Below are 14,927 nucleotides of genomic sequence, written 5' to 3' on the forward strand. Positions count from 1 at the left end.
GAAGTCATTTAAGAAAAATTTCAGCACACATATTTGCAATGTATTGGAGCATTAAGTTACCATTCCTAACTATTACTAGGTGGGCACACTTACACTTATCTAAGTTTTGTTATCATGACCAATTATTTGTTCCAAGACATCTCTTTATTTTTATTAATTAAAATTTCTTCTTTTATTTTAGATAAACAGATTATAATTCCTTTGGTATATTCTGGTAATGTAACATATAGAATCTAATAATTTTGTCAAAGGTATATAACATTCATAAATTTGAAGTGATTTCAAATCTTTGAAAGACATACTTACCTCCTATATCTAAAATCCTTTCTCCCATATTACTCCTGTGAATTAAAATAAGAAATTATATACTAAACTAATATCAATTAGATAGAAACCCATTGTGTTTGGGAAAAATACAATTGGCTAATATAACTGACTTTTGGAGAAAATATAAATGCCATATTATGTCAAAATTTATATGCTTGTCAGGCTCCATTAATTCAAATTTGTGATCGCATGTTTCTTAAAATTCTTAAACAATTTGTCAGAACAAGTTATTAAAAATTATTACATGAGAGTTAATATTTCTTGATTAGAAAGTATTTTGTTGACATCTTGAGGTATTCTGTCAAGCATCATATTCACTTTTTTTAAAACCTGAAAAAGAAAAAAAAGTAACTTTGTTTTCTAAGAAACAATTAGAGACATAGATATATGAACTTAAAGTACTAAGTAGGGAATGTAAGTCCAATGAATGAAACAATGTCTAGTCTAAAATGTACTTCAGCACAGGATGGATGACTCCTTTACTGAAGCTTTCTCACCACAAAACTATTCAAAGACTTAAGGGAACAAATAAAAGGTTACCTAAATTGTGTTCTTATGGTTATGCATATGCATGTACACATACAAAACTACTATACTGGCATCCACATACTAGAAAAACTCATAGTACTTTGGCAGCATAGGTTCTCATATTAGTAATATACATACATAAATCCATTTAATTATAGATTTTAATTGATTATTTAAAAGTTACATTGTCAGGCAATGAATTACTCAGACAACAGAAATATACCCCATGAAATTAATTTAAGAAACCTAGTCTAAGATAAGTTATTTCATTTTATCATTTACTTTTTCATTTTTAGGTCCGAAGAGAGACTTACCTCCTGCTGAATGCATAAATTCACTCTTGAATCAATAATCAGGGCACAGATATGAGGTACAAAACTTTCCAATACTTGGTTTTTACCTGAATAAATTATTATTGACATGTTAATTTTAAATCAATTTAACAGTCATTCATTATCTGAGGTGTTTATATAAACCGGCCTCATTAACTTTTAGTCATACTTCAAACATTCTTTTATATAACAAATCAACATTTCTTACTCTCATGAATCTAGAAGTGACTTGAGGGTTTTGACTTTCTTTTTTCTTTTTTTTTCTTTTTTTCTGAGACAGGGTTTCTCTGTGTAGGCCTGGCTGTCCTGGATCTCACTCTGTAGACCAGGCTGGCCTTGAACTCAGAAATCCACCTGACTCTGCCTCCCAAGTGCTGGGATTAAAGGTGTGTACCACCACTGCCTGGCAAGGGTTTTGACTTTTAGTTAAAAATCTCACCTTTTAGTTATTTGCTGTTGATACCTGATAGGAAGCCATGTTTTATCCCAATGGAATGTTACTGGGTATTATCGAGCACTCCAGGGCAGGCTCCAAGCCCTTCTAGAAGCAGGTGCCCAACACAAAAATGGACCCCATGTATTGTCTCATTTTGGTGCTGGGCACTTTTTCCTTTGTATTATTATTTTGATTTTTTTTCTTGAGGAGGGAAGAAGGGAGGAAAAGAGAAAAGAAGAAAAGCATAAAGAAGGGATGGATCTGGGAGAAGCTGATGGAGGAGAAAACATGATCAAGATAGAGTGTATAAAAAATAAAGCTTCCTATTTTAAAAAATGAGCTATCGATACTAAATATAATCAGAGAATATTGCCACTTTATAACAGATTTGAAATGTTTTAGCAATGGAAATATTGCAAAAGCAAATCACAGCTTTTCAAAGTGACCATACTCAACTAAAACAACTAAGATGCGAAGCTATAATTTACTTTACAGTAGGAGGGCTCAGTATATAATGCTAGCACTCTTAAGATTTCTTTCCTGGGAATTCAAATTGTTAATTGCAAAAGTGCAATCAATGGAAAGGTAACATTAACTATTACTTAAATCGTTAATTTGCTAACACTGACTCTGAGAACAGTAAATAGCTATGTGTGTAAGTGATTCACCAGCCTCTGTTATCAATCATGATGAAGTCTCCAGGCAGAAGAAGTAAAGGAACCTGCACCTGGTCAGTCAGCACAATGTATGTACTGCCTATAAATGAGAGGTGACAAGCTGTAACAGGTTCTACATCCTTTTGCCACTGAGAATTTTGTTCCATTAGCTCAAAAGCTGACAACTACAGCACACAAATCCAACTTTATTCTGTAATGCAGAAGCAGACCTAAGCAGACACTCTGTAGAAAATATCTGTTATCTATCCCATTTACTGAAGTAGCACCAAAGGCAAATTTCATTCATTATAATCTTAGTGTGTATATTTTTAATCACAAATAGCACCTGAGACTCCTACTTGCCAACCATACAGAAAACAAATGGTCCAGCACTAGCAAACTTTATCATCTTTCATACTCAAAGCCAAACTAAATATTATTCTCAACAAGAGCTGTTCTCAAACTTGTTATCAACTTTTGTTAGAGTTGAAAATGTTGGTTAGTGAATTAAACTTCCAATTATAAAACAGGACAGTGCTTAAGACTCTAATGGCAATGCAATTGTTTTGATAATTGGTGTTACTGAATGGTATTTATAAACACTACTATTAAGATCAGCTGGTGCCCTGTCATGTTGTACAGCATATCCGTCCTGCCCTGAGAGATTGTTTTGCTAGCAGTATTTGATTCCATTTTGAGGACAGGATGACTCTATAACCAGCGGAAACTTAAACACCACCATCTTCCCAGTGCCAATTATAGGGTACAAAATATAACTTATTCCCCAAAGCAGAAAGGGTGATACTCTATAAATTACTTCAAGTAAATATGTACCGTAGATTATATGTGTGTATTAAAATCATATCCGGAAAACCAGGCATGAGAACTTAGTGGACATAGCATACTGAAGAAAGGGTGAAACTCCTTTACCTGGACTGAATGAAGAGGACACCTGACATCCTGATGGGAACACCTCCACCCGTCATCTGACCACTTGGTGTGTGTGTGTGTGTACATGTGTGTGTACATGTAAAGGGACTGACAAGGAACCCTTTCCTGGTTGCCTTAGGGCCCTGTTGTCTCTGTCCCCAAAGTTGACATGAACTAATTAAACTGTCACCTTGCCTGTTCATCTACCATTCATTTGGACCTGGGTTATTTTCTCATCTCTATAAATTTTACCATACTTTGCTCCTGTAGTCTATTGCATCAGCAAAATCCCCAGTAGCCCTCCAACCTGGGTTCATGACCTCATTCCTATAGAGACTCTGCATCCCTATAAGTCTCTCAGACTTGATCTCTCAGGATTTTCTGAAACTTTTTAAATTTTGCTAAAGCTATACCCTTTTGAGTCATTATGAAACCTACACATGTATAAACATACCTGTGTGTGTGTGTGTGTGTGTGTGTGTATGTGTGTATGTGTGTGTGTGCGCTTATGTGTGTGATGGGTACAATGCTACCTCAGGGTATAAATATTAGTAACAAAGAATGGGATAAAAGAGCCTGTATTTACCTTGGCCAAGACTATCAGGAAAGCAGAATCACTTGCAGATTGCTGCCAATGAATCTACTGTACCATGAATTCATTATTCAACCATGTCATTATGACAGAAAGACAAATATACAAGATCACAACTACCCATGCTGATTTACACATTACCCATACTACCAAAAGTTAAAATGAGAAGCCAATCTGTTGACATCAGGCTATGTTCTTCTCTTTAAGTTACTCCACACTGTACAGTGTTGTTTCAGGCCTGATTTCATAAGCAGATATTAGCTCCATTTTGAAGACACAGGATAATTGGCTGCTTAGGTAGATGCATGAATAGCACCATCTATCCAGCACCATACCCTAGAGTGTAATCCATACATTACTTATTCCTCAGAATTATAAAGGGGCTAATTCTACATTTTTTTCAAGATTAATCAAGACTGTATAGGCACATGGGTGTATTCAAATTATATCAGAGAAAGCAGACACAAGAAAATTAGCCAGCCAGACCAAGGAAAGTGAATAAAGCTACCTCACCTGACTTTCATAAAGTGGGAAAAACTTAGCACTGCTATAGTAATGGCCCCACAACTGAACTGTCATCTGATGCCTGGTGTATAGATAGGTAAAGTACCAACTAACAGAGAACTCTCAGCTATCCTTGGGACTTTAGCTCAGCATCCCACTCCTGAGGTGACAGGTTTGACTGCTGTCTGCCAATGAACTTGCTCACCCAATCAGGACCTGAGCTCCACTGATTCTCCTCTAAACCCTGTTCTGGTCTTGTCTCCACAATTGCCCATATCTTTGTTCTCAATCCCAACTCTCCCATGGCTGGTTTTTTAGTGTCTTTCCTGGTGGTGGTTTGGGTTATCTTAACACAGACCCTAATACATTTCTACCAACCCAGTTCTAAAACCTCTTTGAATCCTGCTGTATTCATTCTGTAAAACGCATATGCATAGATAAATATGTATTTATTGTGTGTTAGAAATGATATGATAGTAAATAATAATTAAGATGGGATTATCAACTTCATTTCACATTACTAGATACACCACTACCACTGAAGTCATTATACTTTTGTGAACTTACAATTAGCCAACAAATATGACACTTCAGAAAAACATGTTTGTCTATGTTTCTGACATAGTGAGTTCGAAAATATCTGTCAGGCATTTTGGACACATGACTCTAATCTCAGCACTCAGGTGGCAGCAAGATGATCAGGAATTCAAGGCCTCTCAGCTTCATACTAAGGAGTGGCCTGGGCTATGTGAGATCCTGTCTCAAAGAAGAAAAAAAAATGAAGATCTCCATTCCTCCACAAATATGCAGAGAGCATTATGCTTTTTTCCAAGCTCCAGTTTGAGCTTCTGTTATATTTTTGGGCACTGAATTTTAGTCAAAAGGAAACTGCTACATTAAAAGTCATTTTTGTTGTGTAGTTAAGTAGTTTCCACAAAATTTTCAGTGGGAAGTAATTATTGTTAGGTAATGATATTCTGAAGAGCAACATAAGCAGCAAATATTTTAGACAGTATCAGAATTCAATTAATACCTCTATGTGATGGACATTTAAAATGTTCCTTAACTGATAGCTTTTTCTGAAGATAAAGCCAAACACAGACCTTTTCTACATGACATAAAATTTCATTATAAACATGTTTTTAAATATTTAACATGGTAAATTTTAAAACAAACTTTGATCCCTAAATAACATTAAAAGATTATATTGTCTGACTTATTAACGAGTCCATAATATAAAAATACATTCTTTATTTTATCCATAAATCATTTTTCAAATTTGTTGAAATACCAAACTAATGTCTGCATTTTTTTTTCCTCTTGGCCTACATAGTTTAAAATGCTATTCTCTGGTCCTTTACAGAAAAACTTTGATTCTTTAATTAGATCATGAGTTTCTAGAACAGGATTATGGGTATTAAAAATGTATGCTAAAAAGTCCTCTCAAGTTATTTTGATGGAAATAAGATATTTTACCTTCGTCATTGATGTCATATACGACCTAAGAAAGATAAATATTTCATTTATAATTTACTATTATAAAACATTACAAAAGCTATTATTTAAATGCAAATTTTAATTCACAGTATAACTATTTAACTTTCATTTATTAATAAACTATTTAATATAGTCAGCTTAAGTGCTTTATATGGTCTGGACAGATTAATCAAATCAAGTTACTAGCCAGTCTATTTATGATTCTTAGAACCAAAACAAATGGTTTTCTAATAAAAAAATGCTCTATATAATGGTCAATTCCAGTTTTACCATCAAAAGATCAAATAAGTCTTCAATCATATTCATAACAGCTTCATCTTTTGATTGTTGTTGACTCAGAATAATCTCCTTGAAAATTTCAAACCAGGAAGCCATGTAAAAATGAATACATAAATTAGTTCATTTGAATTCCATTTTAACAATTTATATACTTGTATTTGTTTAGTGAATTGAACCTAGAGCAAAATGACTTTTAAAATGAAAACTGCAGTATTGATAATCAAAGCAATTTTGTATTTTAAAATGTTCTGTGTTTTTAACTTATTTTATGTCCTCACTGTTTAAAATAGGAATGCAGATAATAATAATCTCATCCCAAAGACCCTTATACTTCCCCCTTTTAAATTCTTACTACAGATACATTTGTTATAATCAGCTAAAATTATCAGGACAATTTATATTATTTGGATATTTTTGGAATTATTTTATTTTGATTCATACATGAGTACTTACTATGTGTCCCATATAGTCATCAGCTTGATGGTCATATGTGACTGATTAAACATATAAAAATTAGTGTCTTATATTTTAATGTGGGTGTCAGACAGTAAACAACCTAAATGAGTCAACAGAAAATCATTCAAATAAAGGCCCATTGGTATCTCGTGATCCTAAATTCACATTGTTGTCAAGGAACCTGTATAGTTTCCTTCTGAACCTTTACCTTATACCCACACCATAAAAATATTTTACTCTCAAATGTTCTACATAAAGTTTCTAAGTTTGCATTTAGTAGTTGGACTTTTTTCCCCTTAATAGAAACTGTATCTTAATCAGCTTTCCCTCTTGTGAATAAGTACTTATCTTTTGGATTAATCCTTGTTTTATCATGGTTTGAAGTCCATCTTGTCCCAATATAAAGATGTTCCTGCTACATCTTCCAATAGATATCAAGATGTTTGAAACAGTTTGGATATCCTTTTTATTAAGTTCCTAAAAGGAAATGTGCATATTTTTAGACTGCTGCAACTAAAAAGTAGAATGGAATAAACATTGTTCCGGAAGCAGCATTAATTTACAATCCTCATATATCCAAAAAGGGAGCCGTTCTCAACATCTTGACAATGGAAAGGATGAGAATGGCTGGCTTAATGAAGCAAGCTGTCCCAAACCACCCAGCTCGTGGCAAATTGCAAATAGTCACCCACATAAAATCTATAAAGTCTATGGAAGCAGTTTTCTCCTTCCATTTTTAAGAGTTAAAGTTAAGACTTCATTTTGGAGACAGGGTCTAAGTCTGTAGCTGACATAAGCCTACAACTTGTGGCATTTCCCCTGCCTCAGCATCCCATGTGCTAGATTTACAGGAATGAGTGAACACAAATAAATTACAAATTCTTATTCAACCAATGACTCATCAACAATCTTGGATACCTGGAGCCAGTATGTAGTTACCTCTTCTTAAATATATATTTCAGAAATGTTTTGTGTTTGCCTTATTTTTGAAATCACTAAGTTCTCTGTGTATCACTGCAAATATGGCAATAGGTCTCTAAAAATAAATTGTTTACAGGTAATCTTTTCCCTCAGATTAATAATGGTAGCCTTTGAAATTTTATAGATTTTACTTTAGAAACAAGAATTCAATATGTTGAGAAGCCTCAAATAATAAGCACATGTTGATAAAACATTTAAATCATTCAAAACAAGCTTGTCCAAGGCTTTCTGTTTTTAGTTTTGAATGGAGCCCTTCTTCCTAGAAAGTAAAATCATGTGTAATAATTTTAGGAGCTATTAAACAAAACTGAGTATTTACCCTGCATATTAAGTCATCCAACTTGCGGAGGAATTGTTTGCTGCATTTAATCTTCACATCTTCACAAATATCAATTTGTAAATGTGTCATCAAAGGCTTGAAGTCATTTTTTCTCAAAGCATCATCAATACATTTTTCTAACTGCTGGAGATATATATTTAATAGCACAGATATTCCATCAAAATTAGTCACTCTATGAAATTGAGCTACCAAAGAATAGTTGAAAATAATCAAATCAGCTCACAAAATACTTATATTTTTTAAAAAATATTCTTTAAAAAAACATACCACTACCCCGAGTAATAATTTCAGATAGAAAAATATTTTATTAAAAGTGTCCAATTTATAATTACATCTTTATCAATTCAAATATAATAATGAACTTTATCAACTCAAAATCATAAACTAAATGAAAAATAAAATCAACATTATCAAAATTATATTTAAGGACAAAATCCTAGCATATCTGAGTACAAACTTCATGATATTTAAAAATTAAACTGCACAAAGGTAAGTTTATCCTTTTAAAACTTATATTTCATAATATAATACCTAAGTATTACCCTCATATGACGTTTATCAAACCTGCTATCCCCTCTATTACAAAACAACATAAGGAAACTTTCAGACTGCAATCTGATCACTGAACAGACTTAGTTGTAAACTGCATGTATAAATCTAAGGATCAGACAACTTAAAACTTTGATCTGAATTTCCAGGTATGTTATTCTGTGAATGACTATTTTAAATATTGAAAGCACATGTAAATAAATCAATACTTTTGATATTTTATGTTCCTATCATACTTTAAACATATTTTAATAAAGGAAACCATATTTAAGTTACTCTTGAGTATTTCATAAAGCATTAAGTTTGTCATTGCTAAAAAATATACCAATAAGTATATATTTTAGTGATTAAAATGCTTGTTTGTGGTCTAGGAACTACATACTTGGAGGTCTGGTCTCACTGGCATTTTGACTTCATTTAAGAATAGGAGAAGACAGACACCTGTGAGAGAAAATATTTTATATATCTTATGTGTTCAATGTGTTTACAGTTTAAAATCTTAAAACATGACATTCAATGTTCTTATGCCAAATAGAATAGTTTAACCTCTTTTACATTGTCATACACTTTATATATTTTATTATAAAAATGTTTAGTTTTGCTCCTAAAACATACATTGTAATATTTTTGAAGAACTGAGGAATCAAGGACATTTTGGAAGTGATAAAGATAAAAGAAGTCATTCAGAAAAAGAAAAACTTGAAAATAAAGTGGCTAATAGAAGGACAAGATGCTATCTCTATAACAGACATTCTAATTAAAACAACAAACTCTAACACTCAGATGGCAAAAACTAAAAAATCTGATATGAAAAATAGAAAGTGATAGGTATCAATAATTGTACTTTCAAAAACATTGATAGGCAAAAATTTGTCTGTGTTCTATAACATTTCTAGCTATGCATTTTACAGAAAACTAAAAGTATAAAAGGAATACTTAATATTTCCTCATAGAAAATCTTTGTTGGTAGCAGTTAGCTAGCAAGCAACCATTAGAATATTGGGTAAGCTCATTACTACAAAATAGAGTAACATTTATTAAAAATGTCAAGTTGCTTAGATATTTTTAAGATTACTTTATAAGGCCAATAGTTAATTCTAAGGAAAATCCAATAGGCCAGAAAATATTTTAAAATACATGTTTTTATGAAAATATACTCATTTAACATACTTTGAAAGTATGTATTGTTCAATCCTAATGATTGTTAAGAAGTGGTTATTTACAGTGATTGCTAGAAAATGAGAATATATAAAATATACTGATTTATAAATTAAGTATGTCTTTACTACCTATCCAAAAATCACCAGCTCATTATCAAATATCCATAGTGAATACATTCAGAGTGGATATTTTGCCAATAGTCATAAAACTACCTTTACATCCCCTTTTCCATTTTACTGCAGTAAAAGTATATCAATGAAATTGAAAACTGTAACATTTTATTTCATTTCCAATTTGAAAATGTGATTTATAACAGTTGACACTTAAAATATATTATAGAGAACTCATGTACTGTTTCCTTAGGGCCAGCAGCTGTCAGTGCAGCCCTGTCAAAAAGTTTTACCACTGAAACAATTGGAAGTAATGCAATTTCTCCAAAGTGCTCTGAGACATCTACACACAGCACAGAATAATTATGGCCAAAGGATATTTTGTGCTAGCCAGATGGTTCTATTTCTTAGTCTTCCTTTGTACAAAGGTGCCAAACAAGGAAAAGGAAATTTTAGTATCTATATAGATGGATTTTGAAGAAGAGAGAGAGAGAATGAATGAATAAATAACCCGGTTGCATAATGCTTCAGTACATTGCACGGATGCTGACTGCAACAAACCCAAAACCAGTTCTTTTGGGCTACCTGTCAAATAAGTCAACCATTTGCAAGTCAAAGGGGAAGCTAAACAAAGGTAACCAGCTCCCCCTCCCCCACCCCGCCCTGAGGAAGATGTTTAAAAGATCTTTTATGGCACTCATAAATGAACCAGGAAAGAAAGCAAAGCAAAGAACTTTCCCCACACAGGGTTGGGCCCAGTGAGCAGGCTTTGAGCATGGCCCGACTATTATTGGACAATTGATCCCAGAGAGCAACTCAGAAGTAGGGAGACCCTAGAGTTAAGCCAACACTCAAGCAAGGTGAGCACAAAGCTTGCACGGCTGAGCGGGCTTGGCACATGCGCGTGCAGTCCCCTGACTAAGCTGGCGGTGGGGGCGGCGGCGGCGGCGGTGTGTGTGTGTGTGTGTGTGTGTGTGTGTGTGTCCTCGGCCTGGCTGAAGGACCCGCATGGCTGTAGCCTTAAACTGGAACTCGTGGGGATTCCGGATACTAGAGGCCAACCAAGAGCTTCCAGCCCGAGCCCCTGGTGCCCACCCGCCCGCCCCCTGCACACACAGTGCGAATGCTTAGGGCCTTGGGGACTCGCGCTTTCCGACTCCCTCGGGGCTCAGGCCTCGTCCGACTCCAGGCCTAGCCGCGTGGTCACGCTCTTTACCACAGCCCAGCCCACTGGGGACTCGCGCCTCACAAACGCCCCCCTGTACCTTCCCCCGGGATGGCGCCACGGATGGTGTCAGCGGCGCTCACGCCCGCCCCGCGCCCTCACCCACTACCTCCGGCTGACCTACCCCACCTGCAGCGCGGCAGGCCTGGCAACCGCCTCCGCGGGCAAGGGCCGTCGAGTGATGGCGCCTCCTCCCCTCCTGGGTGCCAACGGAAAGCGGGAAGCGCTCGTCCAATCAGCGCTGCCCAGCCAGGCCACGCCCCTTCCCCCCTCAGACACTCCAACACAACCAGAGCTTCTGGGAAAGGTGGTGCTCCGGTCTCCCTACTTCCGGTGACCCCTGCCCTGTCCACTGTGGGTCAGCCGGAAGTGATGGAAAGGGGTCTCCAGCTGCTTTCCTATTCTGAGACTCGCCCCAGTGGTGATGCTGCGCTGTAGAGCCGCCTGCCAGCAGGGGGCGCTGGGCCGCGCCAGTTCCACCTAGGGAGGAAACACGGCCGTTAGGAGACAGAATCTGCCATCAGTGCGGGACTCCACCACCCCTCCACCGGGCAGCCCTCATGCCCCTATGTCCTCATGCCTCAGGGGCAGTGCTGTAGCACCTGCATTTTCCCTGTGCCCTAAATTTATAATATGGCGGCCCAGTCTTTGGACAAATTTCACCAGCACGCGCGGTGCTGCCTGCTTTGCATTGCCGTGACAGACAGTCACCGCTTTATTCGAACCTTCGGTTATCCTATGACCTAGTCGAAGCTCCACATGAGGAGCGTTAAATACTGATATAGATGGTGCCAAATCAAAGTTTAAAATGATAATTTTTTAGTAGTATCTGGATTTCTTTATGTAAAGAAGCAAGGTTGTTAAAAACTATCAAATGGTTTCGCTAGGGCGCCCCTCAGTTGTGGTTGGTGTGCAGCAGATGCAGGCTTCAGGGTGTTTCCCTAGCTGTTCCTGGTGGGGATGAGATCTGACGGCTATACTTACCCCACATAGAGCTCCAATGACAGCCCAAAGGCAGGGTTCCACCCGCGGCTAGCTTAAATAACAGACCCCGCCCGGCTCCCTTACAGGATGCAAGTGACATCGAAGCAGCAGTATCACCGAATAACCTAAGCCCAGCATGGATGATTAATGACGGCTTCCGCACAGTTGCACCAGCAGAGACACTCCCCGAGCCACCCTTCCGCCGCTTATATACTCTAGCAGCACCCACGTCCCGAGCTGCGTGCAATTAGAGCAGAATTACATCTAGCTGGAGCGTGAGGGGATCAGCTGGAGACCCAGTGAGCACCGCACCCATTCTATGGAGGAATGGCAGTAGCTGACAGGTCAATGTTTCTCAGGTCGTAACAATGGTAAGAGCTGCTCTCATGAAGATGACAGCTGTGATGCTCAGAGGATAGCCTTCCACAAGTGGCCAGCACGCGTTTCTGATTTAAATATGCTTTGAAAGGTGCTTGAAAAATAAACACACACACACACACACACCAAAGCAAACCAAACCCAACCAAACCAAAAAACAAAACAAAACAAAATTCTGAGGACCAAGGCGGTTCAAATCACAGACTAAAGCCGGCAGCGTTTCTAACGTTGGTTTAGCTAGAATTACAAACATCATTTCAACTCTGTGCTTTGTTAAATTGACTTTCAAACCCACTCCTCACTGAACTGAGGGTCTCAGGCATGCGAGACAAGTGATCTACCACTGATTTATAGTTCTAGCTTTCTTTATACTTTCTGAGTCAGGATCTGAGGTGCTCAGGTGGGCAACTTGGACTTGAGATCCTCCTGCCTCAGCTTCCTGAAGAGCTGGAATTACAAGTCCAAGGAGATCCTAATTTAAAAAAAAAATTAAAACAGCATGAACAGTTGACAGGCTGTTAGAGGGTGTTTCAGATAATTAGTTTTCAATGATTTTTGATTGACTTATACACTTAAGTACTAACAGTGTATAATGCAACATGTAAGATCAGAGTGTGTCAACCTCATGACCAGAGTCTTACATCATCTTCTTCATACCCAGCTTTCTTGTAATAGACTTACCATCCTCCATGATGCAATCTAGTAATTTCCCAACTAGCTGCTTGTTATAGAGACAAAAGAGCGTGTCTTTAAACAGTAACATGAAGGAACAAAGTATCTAAGTGGTTTTTGTCAATTTGACACAAGCCTAGATTTTTATCTGGGAAGAGGAAACCTTAATTTAGAAAAACCACCAGAAGATGGTCCCCTAGGCAAGTCTCCAGGGTATGTCTTAATTAACAATTGATGTGGAAGGGCCTTGCTCACTGTGGGCAGGGCCCCCCCTCCCCAGACAGGTGATCCTGGAGTGGCTAAGAAGGCAGCCTCAGCAAGCTGCTGGGGGTGGGGTGAGGGTGGGGCATGGGGCTGGGGTGGGACATGGGGGCTGAAGGGGGGGAGAAAGTCAGTAAGCAGTACCCTTCCATGGCTTCCGTGTTCCTACCTTGAATTTCTGCCCTGACTTCCTTCAGTGACCAACTGTAATACAGGAGTAAGTACAAGAGGAAAGAAACCTTTTCCTCTTGGACTGTCTTTTGATCAGTGTCTTATTGCAGTAATAGAAAAGTAAGACAACTCATTTAATCTTACCCAAACTGGTTGTTTTTATGTAAAGGCTCTAGACCTAGATTTTTGAAAGAAAACCTTATCCATCATTATCAAAACCTGGTTTCCAGTCAAGCATTTTTTTTCTGTAGTGGCAGGGATTGAACCTCTTGCCTTGTGTGTGTTAGTCAAGCTAAGAGCTGTATCTCAACCCTCTTCACGTACATTGTTTATGTTCTTATTGGAGACAGGCTGTGGGTCATATCCCCTGGCAGAGAGCACATGGGGGGGGGGCGGAGTCAGTGGAATGTTAAATCTGAGGCTAGCTTGCTGTGGAAGAGCAGGTGGAGTTCACCTTTCTGAGCCTCACTGTTCTCAGCTAGGAAAATATCAGTTATTATCAACCCAATGGCACAACTGATTGACTCCCAACGCACCGAGAATCTCAAAACTTGGCCAAGCAAACAAGATAGGGCACGCTGAATGCCAGTTTCCTTCCTCCACAATGTGTAAGAGTTTGTACTTGGCTGAGAGTCACAGTGCAGGCTGGGATCCACAGGAGTCAGAGAGGACTGGAAGAAAAATACAATTATCACTGCCCCCAAATTCTGACCTAGAGCATAATTAAGATATTTTAGTTTTTATAAACACATGCACTGTTGTACAGGACTATCCTCCAAACCAGCCAGCGGCAGAGTTCATGACTTCGGCTGGCCTGCTTGCTGGAAGCCCTCACGGTTGGGCTTCTTGAGGGCTGTCCTTTCCTCTTGGAAGGAGTCGGTGGGAAGGGCGATAGGAGCTTCCCCTGAGTGCAGTCGGCCTCCCCACCCAACCGTATGAATGTGATTCTGCTCAAAAAAAAATGTGTGACTGGAAACCAGGTTTTGATAATGACGGATAAGGTTTTCTTTCAAAAATCTAGGTCTAGAGCCTTTACATAAAAGGGATAGACCAGAGGGAACAGACATCCTACAGTTCATAACAGTCGCAAAATTAAAGGTATGAAATAGCAAGGTCAAAGGTCACCACAACATGAGAAAGTGTATTAAAGGTTGGAAGCACTGGGGAGATGGATAACCACTGGGGGGAAAGGGTAAGGGTAGGGAAGGGTTATGGGAGTGCACTCCATCTGCACAACCTTGAGGAAGCCATCACTGCGGGTGCAGACCATTCACTATGGCTGCCTTAGCTCCCCCCCCCACTCCTTCCTGTGGCCCCTTACCCACTGCCCCCAAATAAGCCTAACAAACTCATTGGTCCCCAGAGAGAACTAGTATGTATAATTGTACCTCAGCTTTTTCCTGAGGTAGGAGAAGGGGTGGGTGTTGTTTCTGTCTTCCCAGGGGAGGTAGTTTTGCAACACATATACAACTCTGGCTGCTGATGCAGAAGTCCCGGCCCCAATTCATGGCTGGGAAAGAATGAGATTTCCATCTGAAAGATCTCACCATCAAGATGT

General features: G+C 38.1%; 1 protein-coding gene across 1 annotated transcript in view; it reads right to left on the minus strand.

Annotated features, from left to right (window-relative positions):
* Positions 1-8,813, minus strand: part of Sycp2 (synaptonemal complex protein 2) — a 55,897-nt gene extending 47,084 nt beyond the window's left edge. Inside the window, exons 1-8 of the mRNA XM_052181594.1 lie at positions 8,790-8,813; positions 7,838-7,981; positions 6,886-7,014; positions 6,073-6,177; positions 5,782-5,806; positions 1,170-1,255; positions 572-657; positions 307-341 (exon numbers count right to left, since the gene is read on the minus strand). Coding sequence (XP_052037554.1) covers positions 307-341; positions 572-657; positions 1,170-1,255; positions 5,782-5,806; positions 6,073-6,177; positions 6,886-7,014; positions 7,838-7,981; positions 8,790-8,813 — 634 coding nt within the window. The remainder of the gene's footprint in view (positions 1-306; positions 342-571; positions 658-1,169; positions 1,256-5,781; positions 5,807-6,072; positions 6,178-6,885; positions 7,015-7,837; positions 7,982-8,789) is intronic.
* Positions 8,814-14,927: the final 6,114 nt, after the last annotated feature.

The sequence above is a fragment of the Apodemus sylvaticus genome, chromosome 5 (assembly GCF_947179515.1).
Source record: "Apodemus sylvaticus chromosome 5, mApoSyl1.1, whole genome shotgun sequence".
NCBI classification, from domain to species: Eukaryota; Metazoa; Chordata; class Mammalia; order Rodentia; family Muridae; genus Apodemus; species Apodemus sylvaticus.